General features: G+C 32.8%; 2 protein-coding genes across 3 annotated transcripts in view; both read left to right on the forward strand.

Annotated features, from left to right (window-relative positions):
- Positions 1–21,970, forward strand: part of LOC126892004 (uncharacterized) — a 502,972-nt gene that overhangs the window by 444,591 nt on the left and 36,411 nt on the right. The gene's annotated exons all lie outside the window — the stretch shown is intronic.
- LOC114330179 (transcription initiation factor TFIID subunit 1) overlaps positions 2,921–21,970 on the forward strand; it is a 68,971-nt gene continuing 49,921 nt past the window's right edge. The window contains exons 1-9 of one of the 2 annotated variants that reach the window (XM_050661398.1): positions 2,921–3,196; positions 3,293–3,572; positions 6,836–7,069; positions 7,561–7,776; positions 9,241–9,426; positions 10,418–10,537; positions 10,602–10,765; positions 11,465–11,685; positions 12,118–12,277. In XM_050661398.1, coding sequence (XP_050517355.1) covers positions 3,072–3,196; positions 3,293–3,572; positions 6,836–7,069; positions 7,561–7,776; positions 9,241–9,426; positions 10,418–10,537; positions 10,602–10,765; positions 11,465–11,685; positions 12,118–12,277 — 1,706 coding nt within the window. In that variant the 5' untranslated portion in view covers positions 2,921–3,071. The remainder of the gene's footprint in view (positions 3,197–3,292; positions 3,573–6,835; positions 7,070–7,560; positions 7,777–9,240; positions 9,427–10,417; positions 10,538–10,601; positions 10,766–11,464; positions 11,686–12,117; positions 12,278–21,970) is intronic. The other variant, XM_050661399.1, reaches the window with a different exon arrangement.

The following is a 21,970-nucleotide window of genomic DNA, read 5'->3' on the forward strand; positions in this document are numbered from 1 at the left end:
GAACTGACCGGCATCCAAAAAACATGCCACAGTAGTTTCCTATTAGATGAAAAGAGTAAAATTATTTTTGACAACAAGAAAATAGAAAGATGGAAAAAATACATACAGGAATTATGTAAAGATGAGAGGCAAACAACTATGCAACCCTAGAGAAACTGGGCCCTGTATAACAAAAGAAGAAGTCATGCATGAAGTAAAATTGGCAAAAGATAATACAGATACAGGTCCTGACGCGATACCAGTAGAAGTTATTAAATTAATTGCAAAAATCATTAAATTAATCGCAGAAAATCAAATGTACTAAAAGACTTTTACAACACCATATATCGTCGCCTTAATACTATAACTTGATAACTCGAAATTAGTAGTTCTGAGATAAACGGGTTTAAAGGTATTTGTGCTGCTACCATGATGTTGGTAAATACGGAATTCACTCTGCAGTTCTACAATACTTATCCTTAACTTTTTGGCTACTGATCGATTTAGGAATACGGTGAAAATTTGTTTTCCAATATGGAAAATAACATGAAAAATTAAAGTTATCAACTTTTAGCACTACCATAATGTTAACATTTGGTAATGTCGCATGTCTCATTTTTTAACAAAACTAATATTTTAAGCATTATTTTCAATGGTTTCAGAAAAACACGTGCTACAACTAGATAACTAGAGTTAGCTAGTTGTAGCATTCAGTGTATGCCGTATTCACGATTATTTCGATTAAACAATAACTTGATAACTTATCTTGTCAAGTTTTAGCACTGAATATTAGGGGCTCTTGAGTTTTATCAACTTTCGTCAATCATAAATAAATACTTAACTCGTTTGGAGCGAGTTATCAGTGAACATCTTGTGAACTAGTTATCTCAAAAACTTCAATTTTGGAGTTATCAAGTTATAGGGCTTTTCATCGATTGTCATTTGTTTCGAGCTTCTGTCATGTGTCACATAATATTAATATATCTACGCCATACGTCTTGGATTTGTATTATTGTATATACCAATAACGTATGACGTAGATATATTAATATTATGTGACACATGACGGAAGCTCGAAACAAATGACTGTGAATGAAAAGCCTTATAGCGACGATATGATACAGCATCATTCCAAAAGAATGGCTTAAGTTCAGATTAGTAATTTTATCGAAAAATGCTGTAACCACTGAACCATCTAGGCCACACTCGAAAGATATTCTTGAAAATTTTACATCCAGGAAACTGGAGCAAGATATTAGGAACACTCAGTTTGGTTTCAGAAACGCACTGAGTACAAAAGAGGCCTTGTTTGCTCTTAACATACAGTGATATCAGACAAGGTTATTCACTAGACCAGTGGTTCTCAACCTTTTTGAGTCCACAAAATACTTTTTATATATTTTTTGGTACCACCTAACTGAGGTAATCTGATAGTGGTGCTAAATTTGGCAGTGTTTTGCGTACCACCGCAAATAATATGTATCACAGATTGAGCACCGCTGCACTAGACTCATTACTATTTAAAATCAAGAAATTATGATAATATACCTAATAATCGAAGTGCTCAAAGCAACAGAATAAAAGAATAAGAATACGGAAGTAAAAATAAGTATGCTAATGTCTTGGTAGTGAAGAATAAAGACAAAAGTATAGAAGATACATCTGGATATAGGATCATCCAGTTTAAGAAACATGGAAAATTGAGAAGACGCCAATTTACAAAAGCTAATAAATTAGCGAGCTTCTTAAGCTATACAATATAAAGAAATAGTAACACATCTTAATATAAACACGTAACGTACATTGCGCCATTGCAGAAACAAGATCTGACACATAAGTAGTAGAACAAGACGAATAATGGAAACACATTAGAGGGTAGTAACGGACTATAGTAAAAGCCAGAGTTAGAATGCAGTGTTACTCTTACGGCGCACATGGATGCCGCTCATCTCGGCACAATTGGTGGGTGCGTGTATTCAACCGTAGGCAATTGTTGTGTACACGTACATATATTCCAGTGCTATGATTCTTAAATCCGGCCCTAATGCACCGCTAGGGGCAAACCGGCAACGTGATCGGCCATTCTCCGGTAAAAAATACATTGCCCTATGCTAGGTACCTGCACTGCATGCTAACCGTGGCTTCTTCTTTAGAACGAAAGTAAAAGGATTAAAGTTAACACATTAAAAGGCATTAATTAGAAGGAAAATTAACACATTAGAAGACAGTGCAAAATAGATCCGGTTAATTAGGTGAATCTGTAAAGTGAAGATGGCTTTGGGTTCTTCTTCTTCTTGTAGTACCTATCCGTTTCGGATGTTGGCGACCATCATAGCAATCTGTACTTTACACACTGCTGCTCTAAAAAGATTTGTGGTTGTTGTGTTGAACCACGTACGTAGATTTTTAGCCAGGAAATCCTTCGCTTTCCTTCTACTTTTCCTTGCAAGATTAGTTGCAGCAGTTCATATATCTTTCACTGTTCCTCATGATGTGACCGAGGTATGCGATTTTGGCTGTTTTCATTGTGATTAACAACTCTTTTTCTTTTTGCATTCTCAGCAAAACACCCTGATTAATACCTAATGTGGTCGGTATAAGATATCTTCAGGAATCGACGATAAAGCCCAAAGCGGACCATGCACTCATGGTACGCTTTGGGTTAACATGCAGAAAAACGAAAAAATATAAATAAATCAAAGCCACCTCTAACTCTCATGATGTAAGTAGTGACATAGACGGTGGCTTTGAACCAATATATTGATAGAGGGGCGCAAAATAGAATAGTAAGAAATATCTAGACTCTAGACCCTCCTCCAATAAGGTGCTGCTGTAACTGCTTTAGAAGATGTCGAAGATTGAACTAAAATTGAAGACACAATTTTCCTCGAATTTCAGATAAAGAAGCCTGGCAACCGTGGCAACACTGTTTAGGCGTCAATTGTCAATGAGTAAAATCTTAATTTATTTATGACAGATAAAGAGATAAATAATCCTGATTTATTCAATTCTTCACAATAATAAGAGAAAAATAAACAATGCTTTTTATAATACTGTTTTAAAAGAGAACAGTAAATAATACTAATAGAGACATGGGCGATAGTGATGACGAGGGTATCCTAACAGGATTCCTTTTTGGTAACATTGATGAATCAGGAAATCTAGAAAGTGATGTTTTTGATTCCTCTGAGCAAAAACACCTTGCTTCCCTGGGAAAGTAAGCAAATTTGAATTATGTCATAAATAGTTAACAAGTGGAACTTGTAATAAACTTGGTAAATGCATAATATGATAAACAATTATTTAATTCTAGGTTAGGTTTTGGTTCATTTGTAAAAGATATAATCAAAGATGAGATAGAGACTGATTCCCAATCTAACGATCTTTCAATAAAAACTGAAGCCACAGATTGTAACAATTCTCAAGATAGCTATTCATCCATAAATAGGTTTTCCCAAGATAGTGGGTATTCCTCCAAAAATAGTTTCACATCTTCCCAAGGTAGCCTAGGTTTTGATGAATTCAACATTGATGAAAAGTCTCCTACTGCTGAAGACTTCTTTGATATAAATGAATTGGCAGAGGATGAAGAAGTAAGTATAAGAAATTTGAAAGATAATTTGTAGAAACAGAACTTTATTAGAATGTGTCAAAAGTGGTCATATTAATGGCCACAATATCAAATTCCATATGCTGCCTTTAAAGATAAGAGCTTGCTGATATTTTAACATCCCATTAATCATGTCCATTAGTCATTAGTAGTCAACTTGCATATTAGTACAGTTAAATTATTAGAGGATAAAATATTAAGCAAGAGAGCTTTAGCTTTTTTCCACTTTTAAGGACAAAAAAGCAATTTCACTAGCGGAACCAAATTCAAAATTATTCTGCACATCATTTTTGAAACGCTATTTGGTTAAATTATCTCATTTTTGTTTGTAAAAAATATATTAATTTGTCTGGACTAAATTACCCTTTTGTTGATACCAGAGAACTTGGTATTCACACAATGTTGCAAACTGAATTTTGTTATATTCAGTTTAAATTTTCTAGCGAATTTCAGAGCCTACTGTTCTAATCCATAACAAATCAAAATATTAAAATTTTACAGGAGAAGGAAAACAAAATATTTGCTTCGATTATTTCGTAATATATTTTTTATTTTAGTATACATTTAGTTGAAGCGTTTATTTGAAAAACGACACATCAATGGCAGAAAGGCAGGACCTCGTAACTGACAAATTTGCCTAAAATGAGTTGTTTTGGTTTTCGCTTTAAAATATGTGCAGAGGCATCTATTAACCAGCATTTAAAGCTGGGGAAATATCCGGAAGGCTTTAAATTACAGAAAAACGGTACTACTAAACATAATAAGATACGCCCTAAATGAAAAATGATGAGTTTTTTTTGGTCTCCTGTAAAATCATAATCTTCTATTTACGAGGTCCTGCTTTTCTGCCATCAACATGTCCATTTTTCGAAATCGACTTTGTATTGTTCTCATAGAATAGTAGTTTCTTTATCCATCTCACACATTCAGTTGTGTAAAAATCTCAGATGTCTGGAGAAAACTACATAGGAAATTTCTATATTTTCGAATATCTTTTGCTAAGTTTGTACCTATTTTTGCTTAAAATGTCAATAAAAACATGAAACCAGCTTGTACAATTATTTTAATATCCACAATCCTTCCAATGAATGTCTTAATAAAAGTAAGATTTTAAATAAATTGAAGCTGGGCAGTTTTTCTTGATTTGCCAAAATTTTAATTTTTGGACAAGTGTTGTTTTGCAAATAAACACTTCAATTGTATGAATTTTGTATCAATACTTTATCTGTTACAACTGGTCTAGAGTAAGATAGGAAAAATATTTGTTAAAATAAAATATCAACTAAAAAACGAAATTTTAATTCGAGATAATACAGTTTTCCTCCAAAAATTTGATTTATGACACTTTTTCCTGAAAGAAACAGTAAAACACATTGGTGTTAATGGTCGCTTTTTAAATTAATACTTTTTATGATATGTTTTTCACCAGAAACTAGAGCATTATCTTGTTACAATTTTGAATGATACTGTTTTTACCAGACAATGAGCTTTTATTTTTAACTGTGACATATCAGTTCGCACCATCTACTGAAATATTTTTAAGGTTGCAATATTACAGTTTTTTTAGGAAAAAGATGATGGATAATGCATTTTTTGGTGATACTCCTCCTCCTCCTCAGTCGTTTCCTCATTGCTGAGTGTCATGATTCCCTATAATACGAGCAACTATCTCTTTCTATCGGCTTCTGTCCTGAGCTTCCCTCATGGATTCAGAGAATGTGTTTCCACTGGCTTTCTGTACTTGATCCGTCCATCGAGTAGGTGAGCGACCTCTACTTCTGCGCCCTTCAACGTTTCCCGAAATTATAAGTCTCTCAAGATTATCATCACTTCTTCTTGCAATATGGCCGAAAAATTTTAAGTCAGTGGAGAGGCAAATAGAGGAAAGTCGAGTCTGAATATTAAGCTCTTGGAGGATTGAGTGATTTGTTCTGTGTTCTGTCCATGAGATCCGAAGCATTCTTCTCCAGCACCACATTTCAAAGGCGTCAATCCTTTTTCTGTCGTCCGATTTCATTGTCCATGTTTCGGATCCGTAATTAAATATGGGAAAAATTTAGGCACATACTAATCTTATTTTGGTGTTCTTCGACAAGGAGCGATCTTTCCAGATTTTCGATAATCAACTCATAGCGTTTTTGGCCATGCCTATTCTCCTACGTATTTTTGTTTCACAAGATCCTGTATTACTGATGTAGGATCCTAGATAATTGAACTCGTTAACCATTTCAAACTGGTCTAAGGCTCCTGTTGTCCTCAAAATATTTTTTAAACTCATTAATAGCATGATTGACTGTCCTTCATTGATGTCCACAATGTTGTTTTCAGTTCCATTAAGAAACACCAGATCAGTTAACGTATTTCATCAGCCATTTAGGAGAACCAATGTTGGCCTTAATTCTTATATTCCTAGAGTGTCACGAATGGCTAACTGTTATGCTGATAGTTTAGATTTTTTTAATGAAAGCTATAGTAAATTTGTGAGCCTGTTAAGGCAAATTGTGATATAAATTTTTCAATGTGATATATTGTGATGTATTGTATTTGTACCTGTCAGTTTTATATTATATCAATGTTGTATTGTTTTATTATTTTAACTTTAACTTTATTTTTCTAAGCACTTTGACTGTTTTTAGATTGTTTTTATATTAAGATTTTATTATTTGACTAATTCTATTGAGGTTTTTAAACTGTAAATTATTGTACTAAAAGTGGGCAAGGCCCGTTAATAAATAAATAAATAAATAAATAAATAAATTGTCTGAAGTGAATTTGAATAATCTACTATTATAATTTTTGTTTTTTGTTTACTGATCTTGAGACCACATCTATTGCTTTTGGCTTCCACTAGCTGCAGCAGGCTGGACATTTCTTCTTCGGATGCAGTTATTAATGTTATATCATCTGCATATCTGAGATTTGAGATATTCTTTCCTGCGATAGAAATACCGCCATTCCATTTGTCGAGTGCTTTTCTCATTATATATTCCCCATAGAAATTAAAAAGACTTGAAGATAGAATACATCCTTGTCGGACTCCTCTACCTATTTTAAAAGGATCAGACTTATGGTTTTCAATTCTTAGGTGATATAAACACAAAACACTTTTGGTGATATAAACACAAAAATTAAATTTTTTGAGTTAATACACTTTTGAAGCGGATGTGTGAATTCACCTTGTCAAAGGAGCACACCTTTCCATTAAGTGTTCATTTTGTTCAAGTTTTTGATGAGTTTTATTTTTAGCCTACAATTAAAACTGAACTATATGATGCTGATGATGAAGATTATCATCAAAAGGATGAGAAGCTTATGCCTCCACCACGTTTTCCTATCTCTAAAGAAGTCAAGGAATTGGAGGGTACCTCAATTAGTGAAGCAGAGAAGAAAAAGTTGGAGACTCCTTTGGCTGCAATGTTGCCTTCAAAATATGCAGATGTCGATGTGACGGACTTGTTTCCAGATTTCAGACATGGAAAGGTAAGGATATAACAGTATACAGACCTTCATTATTATATACCTATTTAATAAAACCAAATATGGTTTTTCTCTATCACTGTTATCAGTATCTATTCATAATAATGTTGGGCAGTTAAGAGGAAAGAGAAACAACAAATGCATGTGGACGGAATGAGAATGCTTAGACAGATGAGTAAATTGCCAAAAAAAGGATAAAATTGAGAATGAGCATATTAGGGGAAGTTTAGGAGTGGTCCCAGCCCCAACTGATGCCAAAATTAGAGGGCATAGGTTAAGATGGTTCGGGCATGTTCAACGTTGAGGCATTAAACTCATTCATGATCCAAGATAGAAACTTATGTAAAAATGCAATTAGGGAAATCTACTGCACATAAATACATTATGAATAATGCTGGACATAAGCCACCCCTTGTTCTTCACCCTAGGTCTTCTTATGTTGTATTTTGTTAACAAAATATTGATAAAGTATATTTAGCGATGATCTTTTTTAGGTATTGAGGTTTTCAAGATTGTTTGGTCCAGGAAAGCCCAGTAGTTTGCCAAATATTTGGAAGAATGTAAGGAAAAAGAGGAAGAAGCGCAAACATAAGGAAAGCATCAATCCCCATGACTCAGACTCAAATTCTGATGATGATAAACCGAAAAATCGTGGTTGGTTCTTTGACTATGCTGATCCAAAACCTGAGATGATTATGCCTGATGATGAGGTACTTATAGTTTATGATTTATATTAACAGTTTAAGGTATTTACATGTGACAATTAGTTTGTTGTAGCATTTTATATCCTTTAGGTCTCTAATTAAATTTTTGTTGTGATGTTTTTTCCTAATTTTGTATACTGCACTTTTGAATAATGTTTATTAAAGTTGCGTTACTTTACTTTAGTAAGTACTTTACCCATTACTTAAAGTTACTTTAAACTTACTAAAAACTTTTTAGTTACTTAAAGTTACTTTACCCATTTAATATTCAGAATACAATTTCTATTCTCTCAGTCGTCTGGTTTCCATTCAAGTATTTTACACATTTTTGTTTTTTCCTACTCCTATAATATGATCCAACCCTTTGAGTATTTTTTGGGACAATATTATTATTCTAGTCCTACAATTACTTTACTTACTTTGTACAGCATCTTCTGTTTGCCACCTCTGTGAGGTCTCTTTTTTTCCATTGCTGTTTTTCTGTTTGTTCCACTGTAATCTAGGACATCCTCTTTTATTTCTGCTATTTGATTTCCACTTCCAAGTTTCCAGCAGTAGGTTGATCCTTCGCATAAGTCCATACCAGAGTAATTTCCGTTTTTCTAAATGTGATTTAAGTAAGTGAAAATTTAATCTTAAGTAGTTAACAACTAAACTCGTTCAAATTATCTGTTACATATACTACCGCAACACATCCAGAATCTTCCTTTTGTTCATGAATTCTCCAAATACCCCGAGATTTTACTACAGTACACTCCCTCTATAACGAGAACTGAAATGGCGGCCTAATTACCTCATTATATCAGACAACAATAATATTGAAATGTTTTGAAGCCTCTTACGTAGTTTATTAGGTGTCGATGGTGAACAATGAGACCTCGCCATCGTAAATTGTAAATTTTCTACAATATTCAATATCAGTCGATATACAGGAAGAAGTTTATTGCAGGTGGAGAAGCATATTACAGCACTTGCCTCGATAATAACACAGATGTTGGGAATTTCTATTTGAAGGGGTGTTTACAGGCAGTTGGGGTGTTTATTTATAACCACTACTGCCCTAAAAATAGGTAAAAAACATATTTTTCGGTTTCATTTGTGCTCGTTATACCCAAATATTCCTCGTTATAGAGGGTTATAGTTCAATAGGAATTTTATGGGACACCTAATGTACCTCGTTATAAGCGAAACCTCGTAATATCCGTGTTCGTTATAGAGAGAGTCCACTGTATTTAGTTTTTGTTATTCACTTTATTATTTATTTCTTAAGCTGATTTTCCATTTCCAACATTAGTAATACTTTTATTTTTTGTGACTTTACTAAGTAACGAGACATTTAGTCAACACGCACATTACACATTACACTATAATCTGATTGCGAAATCAACTGTTCCATGCCAATGGCCTTAGTTGTCGAGGCATTTAAGCTAAATAAAATAAATACTTATATTTGATAAATAAATTTTGTAGGAAAAGTTTTTAAAACCAGCAGAAGCACCGAACGAAGAAAACAGACAAGATGCAGAAAAGAAAGATGATTCAGGTCCAAAAGCTGCTGATTGGAGGTTTGGACCTGCTCAAGTTTGGTATGATATGCTTGAAGTACCAGAAACTGGTGACGGATTTAATTATGGATTTAAAATTAATGAACCAGAGGTAAGTGTTTATCTACATTCTTCTTCTTTGAGTACTGTGCCCAAATTTTAGGCATTGGTAGCTTCATGACAATTTGCTGATACTGTTCTGGATCGTCCGAATCTAACAATTCATCTGCTGATAAGCTAGTCCATTAACGGAGGTTTCGGATCCATAAATATTTCTTCCTACCAATTCCCCCCTTTTCTCTCGATCTTTCTGTATTAATTTCAGTATCTATTATCTGCTACCTTGCAGTATATGCCCCAGTTATTCAAGTTTTCTCTTTTTTACCATCTTCGTCAAGTCACCTTCGCCTTGACTTATTTTGTTTAAGACTTCTATGTTTGAAATACGTTGAACCCATGATATTTTGAGCATTTTATGATAATATGATCACATTCTAATTTGTTCATCATTTTAATACAGCGATACGCTTTAATTACTGTTTTTGCTAATTTTATTTTCTTAATTTTTAATAATTTTTCTCAAAACGAAACAACATTAGTCATTTAAAACTCACATGTAATATACAAACCATATGCCAACAAGGGCCGTTGATTTCGAGAAACCAAAATGTATCCCTAAACAGATTGTATAAAATTAATGTTTTTTTACTCTTTATGTCAATTTCTTAAAATACAAAAAGGTTCTCATCTTTTAAAAGGCATATGCAGTAATTTATGGCCCTTTCTGGCCATTATCGCAAAATCGCAAAACCAGTTGACATAATAGTTGGTGGTCCGAAAGTCAGTCTCTACACAGTATGCGAACGATGCAGACACACCCTCGCTCGCGCTAACAAACAACCCTCTTTCGAGATATAAGCAAAACACCGCTTGTTTACCCAAAATAAATAAATATATTACTGTTCGTTGTTACACTTATTTTTTATTAATTCCGTCAACCCCACCACCGGAATATTAACATTATACATTAACACATCTATAGCTTACATTTTCTTCATAATTATATACCATTGGTCTGCTTTATATGGCTATATTGATTTTAGATCAAAGAGGAAAACAAAGAAAACCAAGATGAGTCTTTTCCAGATGATGCTTTTCTAATGGTTACTCAACTACATTGGGAAGATGATGTTGTATGGGATGGAAACGATATCAAACATAAGGTGAGTCTTTGCAATAAAAAACCAAGTACTGTTTGGAGCTTTTATTTCATATTATTTGTTGTAGGTTCAGCAGAAGCTCAGTTCAAAGACCAATGCAGCTGGATGGGTACCTAGTAGCGGTAACAGAACTGCCCAAGCTTTTAGTCAGCCTGGTAAAGTTGGAGCTACAATCAGGATGCCACCTGTGCCGAATCCTCCACTACCTGGCATGAAAGCGAAACAACAAATGTGAGTAACATAGTTTTTCTTTTTTCTTCTTCTTCTTCTTTAGTTTATTGGCCTCCATCTACTTGACTATTTGGCCAGCTCATCGTCGCGGAATAAGGGAAAAATCCCTTATTCACTTACTATTTGGAGTTAGTACATTGTACAATTTGCTTCTTCTTCTTCTTCTTCTTTAGTTAACTAGCAATTTTGGTTGGTGTGGGACAAACATGACAAGATAAAAAAATTTCACGCTAGGGGCAACTGTCTATCAATACACAATCTTCTTTTTCTTCTTTGATTTAGTAGAAATTTTGAGTTGGTATGAGACAAATACAACAACTAAACTTTTTTTCAACGCCATTAATCTTTTTTCTTTTTTTTAAGTGACATGAATTGTTTTTCTTTCATTGTTCATTAAAACAAGCTTGCATTGGTAATTTTATAACAGTTCAACTCATTTTAAGATCCTTGGATCTAATATTGTGATGTGGGTACTATTTCTACTGCCTTTTTCATTTTTCTTACTATGGTTCTTTATTTCTTTTTACTTTGTTGTATTTTTCACATATTGACCTATTTTAGATTAAAACATTTGGATTATTGCAAGTTTAACATTCACTTCTTCTTCAGCTCCTATAACATATTCATCAGTTGATTATAGAGTATCAAAATATGGAAATTAGAAAAATTAACATGATATTCTGTTAAAAAAATTTGTAGGTTGAAAGCTAGGCAGGACCCAGAACAAGATGACACATGGTATTCAATTTTTCCAGTAGAAAATGAGGATTTGGTGTATGGTCGATGGGAAGACGATGTTATTTGGGATACAGAAAATATGAAATCTATCCCAAAACCATCCATTTTAACTCTGGATCCTAATGATGAAAACATAATCCTTGGCATTCCTGATGATATTGATCCATCTAAACAAGTTGCTGGTAAGTTGCTATATGAAAGACTATAAAGAAGAATAATATACGAGTATACAAAATCCACGAGGAAAATAAACTTCCTGCAGCTGGCTGTATAGCATAAATCACAAAAATACCAGGTTTTTTGTAAAATGTATATTTTAAAAAGACTCTAAATACGGGTCACAATAATACAAAACGTTTTCGGATTAAGGAATCCATCATCAGTGTTTAAAAGCCCTAAAATTAAGTATAACCTAATTAATTGAGAGAAAAGAAAAAAAAATTGAGGTTTTAAAAACAAGAGGTCATACTTACAAAAATTGCATGCCTGAGCCACCAAAATGTATTGGGTAAAAATAATATATACGTTGATTGGTTATTTTTTATTGTTTTTTAAGTTCTCCATCTCTAGTATATACACCAAGACAGTTGTATGACTTTTGCTTTTGTCCTTAGGTCAGCCAACACCTGTGAAAGTAAAGATTCCACATCCTCATGTGAAGAAATCGAAGATATTACTGGGTAAAGCGGGTGTCATCAATGTTTTACAAGAAGATACCCCACCACCACCACCAAAATCACCAGACCGGGATCCATTTAATATTTCAAATGATATGTAAGTTTTTCAGTGACTTTTTTGTCATTTCATATAGTATTTATTTTCTTCTTTACCATTTCTGTATTTAACGGCGTTCTACACCTTCGGCAAAGAATTGAGGATTTGCATGAAATTTTAGTATGTTATAGTTTACTTCAAAAAACTAAGACTTGATTTTTTAAAAATTGTTTTACCGTGCCGTTTAATTACTATTAAGGGTCAAAGTTAAGTTTTAACATGGGCTCTTATGGGAATTCTTAAAAAGTTAATAACTTTTGACCCAAATTTACGATTTTTAATTATTTGTGCTTAAATTAAAGGTTTTTTTTGTAAGGAATAACATATTAAAAAATGAGGATTGTTTACTGTACCATTTATTTTTAATTATTCCGTAATTTCCGTAATTTTATATCCGTATTAATATTAATTATTCCGTAATTTCCGTAATATTGTTGCTAGACAGGTAAATACCATTTTATACCGGGTGTACCAATCATATTGTGTTTTTTTCCTAAAGTTTGGAACACCCTGTGGAATATTCTAGCATATGTAAAATATTAGAATTAATACTCGATTGTAGACTTAGGATTGCTTAATATTTTCCTTTTCGACTCATTTACTTATGTGCGATAATAAAAAAGTTATGTGCGTTAACAACTATCCATGTTTTTCATCAATAAATCCTCATAGTAGGGGAGGAAAGTATACTAAATTTGCAGTTACTCGAGCGTTATGGGAACCTATTGGATTGTGAAGAGTATGTGCTAATATCAGAAAAAGGTTAAGTTAAGTTTTCCATAAAGTGGGGGACTTTTCATTTTTTAATTTAATTTTCCATTCGAAACAATAATTTTTCTCCGATTATAGCGCTATCTATCCATAATTCGAAAAAATATGTCGAATAAAAGTTGCTTATTTTTACGTAAAGAATCCAAATCTGCAATAAAAATTGGGGGCTCCTATTTAAGATTTTAAATTAAATCCCCCACCCCACCTCCGTGGGGGCTCGTGACACCCCACGGAGAGGGGTAAGGGGTAAATTAAAAATTATAAATACGAACCCTGCGATATTTTGCAAAATGAACATCAGATCGTAAAACTGCAAAATACACCTATTCAATATTTTTCAAAAATCTACCGATTGGTACCAAACACGACCCACCACGGAGGTGGGGGGTTACATTAAAATATTAAATAGGAGCCCCCAATTTTTATTGCAGATTTGGATCCTTGACGTAAAAATAAGCAACTTTTATTCGCAACAGTTTTTCCTATTATGGATAAATAGCGCTATAATCGGAAAAAACGATTGGTGGAAATGGAAAATTAAATTGAAAAATGGAGAGTCCCACACTTTATGGAAAACTTAACTTAACTTTTTTTTGGTTGTAGCACCCACTTTTCACAATCCACTCCAGGTCACAAGAACGCTCGAGTAATTGCAAATTTAGCATACTTTTCTCCCCTACTATGAGGATTTATTGATAAAAAACATGGCTAGTTGTTAAAGCACATAACTTTTTTATTTTCCAACATAAGCAAATGAATCAAAAAAGAAAATGTTAAGAAAGCATAATTCTACAATCGAGTTTTAATTTTAATATTTTATATATGCTGGAATATTCCACAGGGTGTTCCGAACTTTAAGAAAAAAACACAGTATGCTTGTTACACCCGGTATAAAATGACATTTACGTGTTTCGCAACAATATTATTACACCGATATTCTTAAATAATAAGGCTATATCATACTAAAAGAATCACTCAAATCGGACCACTGGTTTATGAAATACGAGACATCAAACATGTCCCATTTTTAACGTGTTCGGCTAATTTTGCCGGTGTGTGTAATTTATTTTTATAAAGTATTCAATACTAAAACATATGATTTGAGTATTTTGCTATAAATGCATTGTTACCAACTTTCGCTTGCATATAAGTTCCCCCCCCCCGCTCCACCTTTCCTCTGAGAGGCATACCCCGCAACGAAGGTGTAGAACGTCGTTAAAGAGCATTCGTATCATTTGCTAATAAGCTTTTTTATCTTTTATCTGCTCTTTCTGTTTGTTTCTATGTTATTTTGCGGTTTGATAAGAAAAACACAATTTTATCATTTAAAATACACTTTATTATTCAGTATAGTCTCCCTTAACATCACTATACTTGCTCCAACGAGATTCCAATTTATAAATTCCATCCCTGAAGGGAGAATCTGGAAGGGCTACAAAATACGCTTGCACAGCTGTTATATACTCATCATTTGATGAAAAACGCTTTCCACGCATTAATTTTTTGAAGTTATACTTCTTTATTCGCGTTTGGGAGTGAGTGTAAATGTGCGCGAATTCATCAAAATTGTTGGTGCCACGCGCAGATACATTATAAGTTAACTCTGATTGGGCATTCCAATGACAGGTCAAAAATTGTTCAATATGGCGGCTGTGGTTAAAGAATGTGTTGTCATTTTTATTATTATGGTTATGGTTGCTAAGTTGTATTTTAAAAGTTAAGAACAGAGACAAAAGTGAGTTTATAGTTGTACTGACTTTTTAAATAGTTTTTATATACAGTAGACTCGCGATTATCCGAGGTAACTGGGACCGTGACTACCTCGGATACGGAAAAACTCGGTTAACACTGAGATTGGTTATATTGATAGAAGAACAGGTAAATAACCATAACTGTGGATATTTTAATGACAAAACTAATACAGTACTGTCTGTAAAAGGTAAAAACATTTACCTTATCAGTTATTGTTTTAAACAGTCTTTGATTGATTTTTGCGTAAGCTTCATTCCTCTTTTTGAGGCGGCGATGTTGCGCCAAAGTTGAAAGTTGTAACTCACCAGTTATGACTTTTGCCTCGGTTAACCAAGGGACTAGGATAACCCAGACTCGGATAATCGCGAGTCTACTGTATATATTTTTGGACTTATTAATATAGAAAAAAAGAATGTGTAACACGTTAGAAGTTATACTTCTATTAAAATTGTGTAGAAAATCTGACGTTTTTTTTTATTTTCTACGATTCATCAAGTGAAAAGCAATTGCTGGGAGGCTCCAGTTCGTCAAAAAATGACAGATTAACATTATTTATCGAGAATTTACCATTTTTAATGATTTTAAAATTTGACGAAAATAAAGCAGAAAGTTGAAAGGATATAGTTAAAGTCCATGAAAAAAATTATAGTACCTATAATTTTTTTGTCGAAAAACGACGTTTTTTTTTTAGATTTTATACGATTCCTTACGAGAAAAGCAATTGCGGACACGACGCTTCAGTTCATAAAAAATGACGTATTAACATTATTTTTAGTTTTTAATATTCTAGTTAATGTCCAGAAACCGACAAGAATATATTAGCATCAGTGTTTTGGGATGCAAGAGGAATTTTGTTCGTGAATTACTTGCAAACTGGTAAAACAATAAATTCTGGATATTATTGTAACCTTTTAGACCAGCTGAAGGAAAAACTTCGTAAAAAAGGTCATATGACCATTTTTTCAATTGCTAAAATCCATGAATTAAAGTTCCAATTGTTGGAACATTCACCTTATTAATTAGATTTGGCCCATAGCGACTTCCATCTGTTTCAATAGATAAAAAGAAATAGTGTGTGTACTTTGTACGCACGTAAGAAGCTATACTTCTATTTTTATGATTTCAACGAAACAAATATATTTTGAACATTTTAATTGGATTTTTATTTAAATATTAAACTACATGTTTTTAGCAATGCCTGATATCATTGTTTCGTTCGTAGATCGACGTCACTAAATGATTACGTCAGGTCCACGACATTATTCATAGTTAATGGAGTTAATGGGGTAATTCATAGTTAACCAAACAGTAAACACGTATTATTTGTGGCTCACATTGAACATTCATTTACTTGAGTTATACAAGTCAGTTTTTAGTGAAATTTTCACAAAGTGTTCATTATTACAAGATACACAACTGTGAGTACCTATTTTTATTGGTTATCCTATGTGAATCCCGATATATGCAATAAATAATTATATTGCCGTTTATATCAGCACACAAGCAAAAAAACTGGTCTAATTTATCATTTGTCGAATATCGAATATCTACCTACAAAGTATAATTGCCATTTAATTGATTTTTAATTTTGGTGTAAATTGTAAATTGGACGAAGAATTAATTATGCCTGTGTGTATAAATTGTAAACAATCTACCAATAACACACAATCTATAAAATGTTCGGGATGTATGAATTCTTTGCATACTTCTTGCATTGGCTTACAGGGCGATGATGCTAGTCGGATCACACGAATGCGTAGTAAAAATTTAAAAGTACTATGTAATACTTGTAGTAATGGAGAGGACAAGCTCGATCAATTGAAGCAATTTTTAACCAATCTTGTGGAAACGAAATTGCAAGAGTTGGAAAGAAAGATCGCTAATATTAACACTACTATACCTTCCGAACATCAGGAAGATATAATTGAAGAAGCCATGGACCGTATTAATCGATCACATAATATCATTTTGTATAACGTCCCAGAAACTAATTCTGCTGTGGAAGACAATAATAAAGTAAACGAGATTCTAATTACAGTACAGGGTGATAATGTAAATCCGATTTCTTCAAGACATGTGCACAGAATTGGTAAACGTTCAAATAAGGCTCGTCCAATCAAAGTGACCTTTTCCACACCCGCACAGGCTAAGTCCTTTTTGCGTGCCAAGAATAAATTAGCCACATCTACTTTCTCTACCATTTCAATCTCTGATGATAAAACACCTCGGCAGAGAGAATACATGAATAAACTTCGGACAGAACTGAAACGGCGAACAGATCATGGAGAACAGAATTTGACGATTAAGTATGTAAGGGGCAGACCTACTCTAGTCAGTAAAACTGATGGCTCTTTAAACTAAACGTGTCCAGCAGTTCCAAATCAAGTAAATCCCAACACGTTGAACTTACATGTTACTACCAAAATGTACGTGGTCTAAATAGCAAAGTTGCATTATTTAATGCTAACATTAGTGATTGTGAATTCGACATCATAGCATTAAGTGAAACGTGGTTGCACGGTGATGTTTCGAGCATGGAACTCTTTCCGAATAATTATGTAGTATATAGAAAGGACCGAAAATTCCATGTGGTGGATAAGGTGAAGGGTGGTGGTGTAGTGCTTGCGGTAAAAGACTTCATAAAATCCGAAATATTGGATATTGCGGCTTTCGATGCTCAATTTCCATTAATTGATCTAATCATTGTCAAGTGCCAGATTGGTTACAAACATTTTTATACAGTTGTTGTTTATTTACCGGATAGGTTAAGTTTAGTTGACTTTGAATATTTTTTCGATTGCTTAGGGCAACTTGATTATTTATATAATAACTCCATATTACTAGGCGATTTTAATGTTCCAAAGTTCATTGATAATGATATATCTGATTTCCAAACTTCTGTAGTTTTAAGTTTTACGGGCTCTACTGGACTTAAACAATTTAACAATGTTGTTAATTATTTGGGTAGACTGCTAGATTTAGTCTTATCGCATTTCAGTTGTGAAGTGAAGCATGATGACTCACCTTTGCTCTATGAAGACTCTCATCACCCAGCTCTTCAAATTACATTTACGGATATATTTGTGAAAGAGCCTATATTTAGGTATGGTTCTGAGCAAATAACTTATAACTTTAAAAAAGCAAATTTTCCTGCTTTATATCGAGAACTGTACGAAACGGATTGGAATTTTCTGGATACTACTAGTGACGTTAACGTAATTTTAAGTAATTTTTATGATAAAATGTTTTCTTTGTTTAATACGCATATTCCAGTTTATAAAAATTTTAGTCATAAATATCCACCCTGGTTTGATGCTGACATCATTCAGAACATCAAATTAAAAGCAAAGTTTCGAAAAAAATTTAAAAGATTCAGAAATCATTGTGATTTGCTTGAGTTTCAACGGTTAAGACACCTTGTCAAATCAAAAATCAGTTTGGCATACAATGTGTATGTTGATAACATTCAAATATCTCTATCCATCAATCCCAAGAAGTTTTGGTCGTATGTTAATGCGAAAAATAATAGTTCAAGAATTCCTGGTGTAATGAAATATAATGGCATTACTACCTCCGAACCACAAAATATTGTGAATGTTTTTGCAGAATTTTTCAATAGTGTTTTTCTGTCATCTGATATTAATTTTAAAGCTAACTCTTCATCAGTTAACGCAGATTACTTAAATTTTTATCCTATTGTAGAATCTGAGATAATTTCTGCCAGTAAGAAATTGAAAGACAAAATGACGTGTGGACCTGACAATATACCATCTCTTCTGGTTAAGGATTGCATAGGTGCCTTAACTGTGCCACTATTAAAAATTTTTAATTTATGTCTTCTCAATAAAGAATATCCAAGTCTCTGGAAGGAGTCAAAAGTGTGCCCAGTATTCAAAACTGGTGAAAGGGATCAGGTAGAAAACTATAGACCAATTTCCATAATTTGCAATCTGTCGAAGGTTTTTGAAATAATTTTGTATAATCGTATTTATTCAAGAACTCGTAATCAGCTGTCTCAATACCAACATGGTTTTGTCTCCAGTCGGTCCACTGTAACAAACTTATTAGTGGTCACACAATATATTTCAGAGGCCCTAGATAATAGAAGTCAAGTTGACGTCGTCTATACCGATTTTTCGAAGGCGTTCGATAGAATTCACCACGGAGTATTGCTTTCTAAATTATACCACTTTGGTCTTTCTGAGGATGCTGTTACTTTTATGAGGTCTTACTTATCAAATAGAACGCAGTTTGTTTCTTACAATGGTTACACATCGGCAAAGTACCTTGCTTCTTCAGGGGTTCCACAAGGTTCTAATCTAGGTCCATTATTGTTCTTGTTATTTATTAACGATCTGTGTGAATCTATTTCTGCACCATGTTTATGTTATGCTGATGACTTAAAGATTTATTCATTGATAAGCGACCTTAACGATTGTCATTTTCTGCAGAGTGAACTGAATCTCGTACATGAATGGTGTAAGGAAAATCATCTGAATCTTAATGCCAATAAGTGCAAGGTGGTTAGTTATTCCAGGAAACAGTCTACTATATACCATCCTTATATTATTGATGGCAATGAACTGGAACGTTTGACTAAAATTAAAGACCTTGGAGTTATATTTGATCACAAACTCACTCATTTGTTGAACATGTTAATGTAAAGGTTAGAGAAGCACTTAAATCTTATGGATTTATAATTAGAAATAGTCGAAATCTCACTAATACTAAGGCCATTAAATTACTGTTTTACACTTTTGTACGCTGTAAACTGGAGTATGCCTCTATCATTTGGTCACCGTTTTATGATGTACACATCCAAATTATAGAACGGGTTCAGCGTAAATTTTTAAAATTTTTGTCTTATAAAATTAATGGTATATATCCTACGAGGGGTATCAGCAATAATGAGTTATGTAGCGGTTTGGACGTAGTTTCATTAGAATCTAGACGAATTAATGCCTCCCTGGTATTCCTGTACAAGCTACTACATAATCTCATTGACAGCCCTGATATCCTTCGACAAATAAATTTTAACGTTCCGTCTTATCCAGTAAGAAATTCGATTACGTTCAGAAATACACAAGCTAGAACTAACCTTATGTTAAATTCTCCTCTATTCGTCATGTGCAGCTATTATAATGCCTTAAGTATTTACTGCGATATATTTAACTGCAGTTTAAAGCAACTGATTTCTATGGCCAAGATCTACCTAGGTGATTAATAATTTATTTCTTTAGGTTCAAATTTAGTTTTGTAAAATTTTTGTTATTATCGATACCTATGAATTACTAATATTTTATTTAATTTTTTTATTTGTGTAATATTTTGTCCTGTAAATGGATTCTGTTGGACAATAAATGCTATTATTATTATTATTATTATGAATTACCAATACCAACATAACAAAAAAAATAATGTGTGTACTTTGTACGCACGTAAGAAGTTATACTTCTAAATATGATTTCAATGAAATAAATATACTTTGGGACAGTTTATTTGTATTTTATTTAAAGATTAAATTAATTTTTACTTACTACTTTCCAAACATTTTTATTAAAACAATACCAAAAATTAAAAAAAGATTAGAAAACACCAGGATTCGAACCGGAGTCCTCTTGATCTCCAGCCCAACGCTCTACCACTGAGCTATACCCTTTTGATTATCCGGGCTACAAGATTTCTCAGACATAGTAGTCCATTCTTTCACGGTTTTTGCTCTAAATTTTAAAGAACCGCTTGGATTGACATGAAATTTGGCATACGTATAGCTTACATGTCAAAGAAAAAAAGTAATATTGTGCCGATGTGTGCTTTTGCCCTGGGGGTGACCTTCACCCCCTCTTGGGGGTGAAAAAAGATATGTCCAAAATAAGTCCGAAAATGGGTAAACTGACTAATTTTAAGTAACTTTTGTTCTATAGAGCTTTTTCGCCAAGTCAACACTTTTCGAGTTATTTGCGAGTGTTGGTGATCATTTTTCTACAAAATTACCACATTTTTAGACGGTTTTTCGCAAATAACTCAAAACGTAAGCATTTTGTCGAAAAAAACGTTCTTAGCAGAAATATAGCTTATAAAAAAGTAAAAAAAATGGTGTACGCGTTAGGTCTCTGGATCTCGTAGAACCAGAGTTATAGAAAATGAGAAATAGATTCATATTCACCAAATTTCAAATAGAATATTTCGACGTGAAATATTTAAAAAATTAAGCACTTTTGGGGATAATCCATTATAACTTTTTAAAAGTGTTTAAAAAAAAGCTTTATTTTTGTTGTTACAAAAAGTTTCTTTAAATTTAAGCAAGTTACGCTTAAAATAAAGTTGGTCCCTTTTGTTTTTGCAAAAAAAAATCGGGAAGACCACCCTCTAATTAGCAACTTAAATGAAATTAATCGTTACCGCTCCACAAATTATTTTACTTATGTTGTGTTTATATGATCTGTAAGTTTTATCGATTCAAAGTGCTTATTTTTGAAAAAATTTGGTTTCAAAGTAAAATTTTTAAAAATTTAAATTATGAAAAATATGCTATTTTTCAAAATAACTTAAAAATTGTTAGAGATACCAAAAATCTCGAAAAACAAAAAAAGTCAGATTTGCTTTTCTGAATATCATGTATTTCTTTATTTTTCTGTTAGACAAAAATTGATTAAGATTTGGTGTTTCTAAATTTGCATACATTCGTGATCAGTGACTCGTTCAACCCCTTTTAACTACAGCCCTTTCAATAATAAGGACTTTGAACCGATGAAACTTACAGATCATATAAACAATATATACACGAGTCAAGAAACTTGTGAAGTCGTAACGATTAAGTTCATTTAAGATACTCATTAGGGGGTGATTTTCTCAATTTTTTTACCAAAACCAAAAGGGACTAACTTTATTTTGAGCGTAACTTGTTTAGTTTTGAAGCTAGAAAATTTTTTTATAAAACAAAAATGAAGCTTTTTTAAACACTTTAAATAAGTTGTAATGAGTTTTCCCCGAAATGTGCTTCGTTTTTGGTTATTTCACGCTAAAGTATTCCATTTGGAATTTGACGAATATGAACCTATTTTTCATTAGCTATAACTTTGCTCCTACTAGGTGTAGAGACGTGATATATACACCATTTTTTAAAATTTTTTACAGGCTATATTTTTGCTAAGAATGTTTTTTCGACAA

The sequence above is a fragment of the Diabrotica virgifera genome, chromosome 9, assembly GCF_917563875.1.
Source record: "Diabrotica virgifera virgifera chromosome 9, PGI_DIABVI_V3a".
Taxonomy (NCBI): Eukaryota; Metazoa; Arthropoda; class Insecta; order Coleoptera; family Chrysomelidae; genus Diabrotica; species Diabrotica virgifera.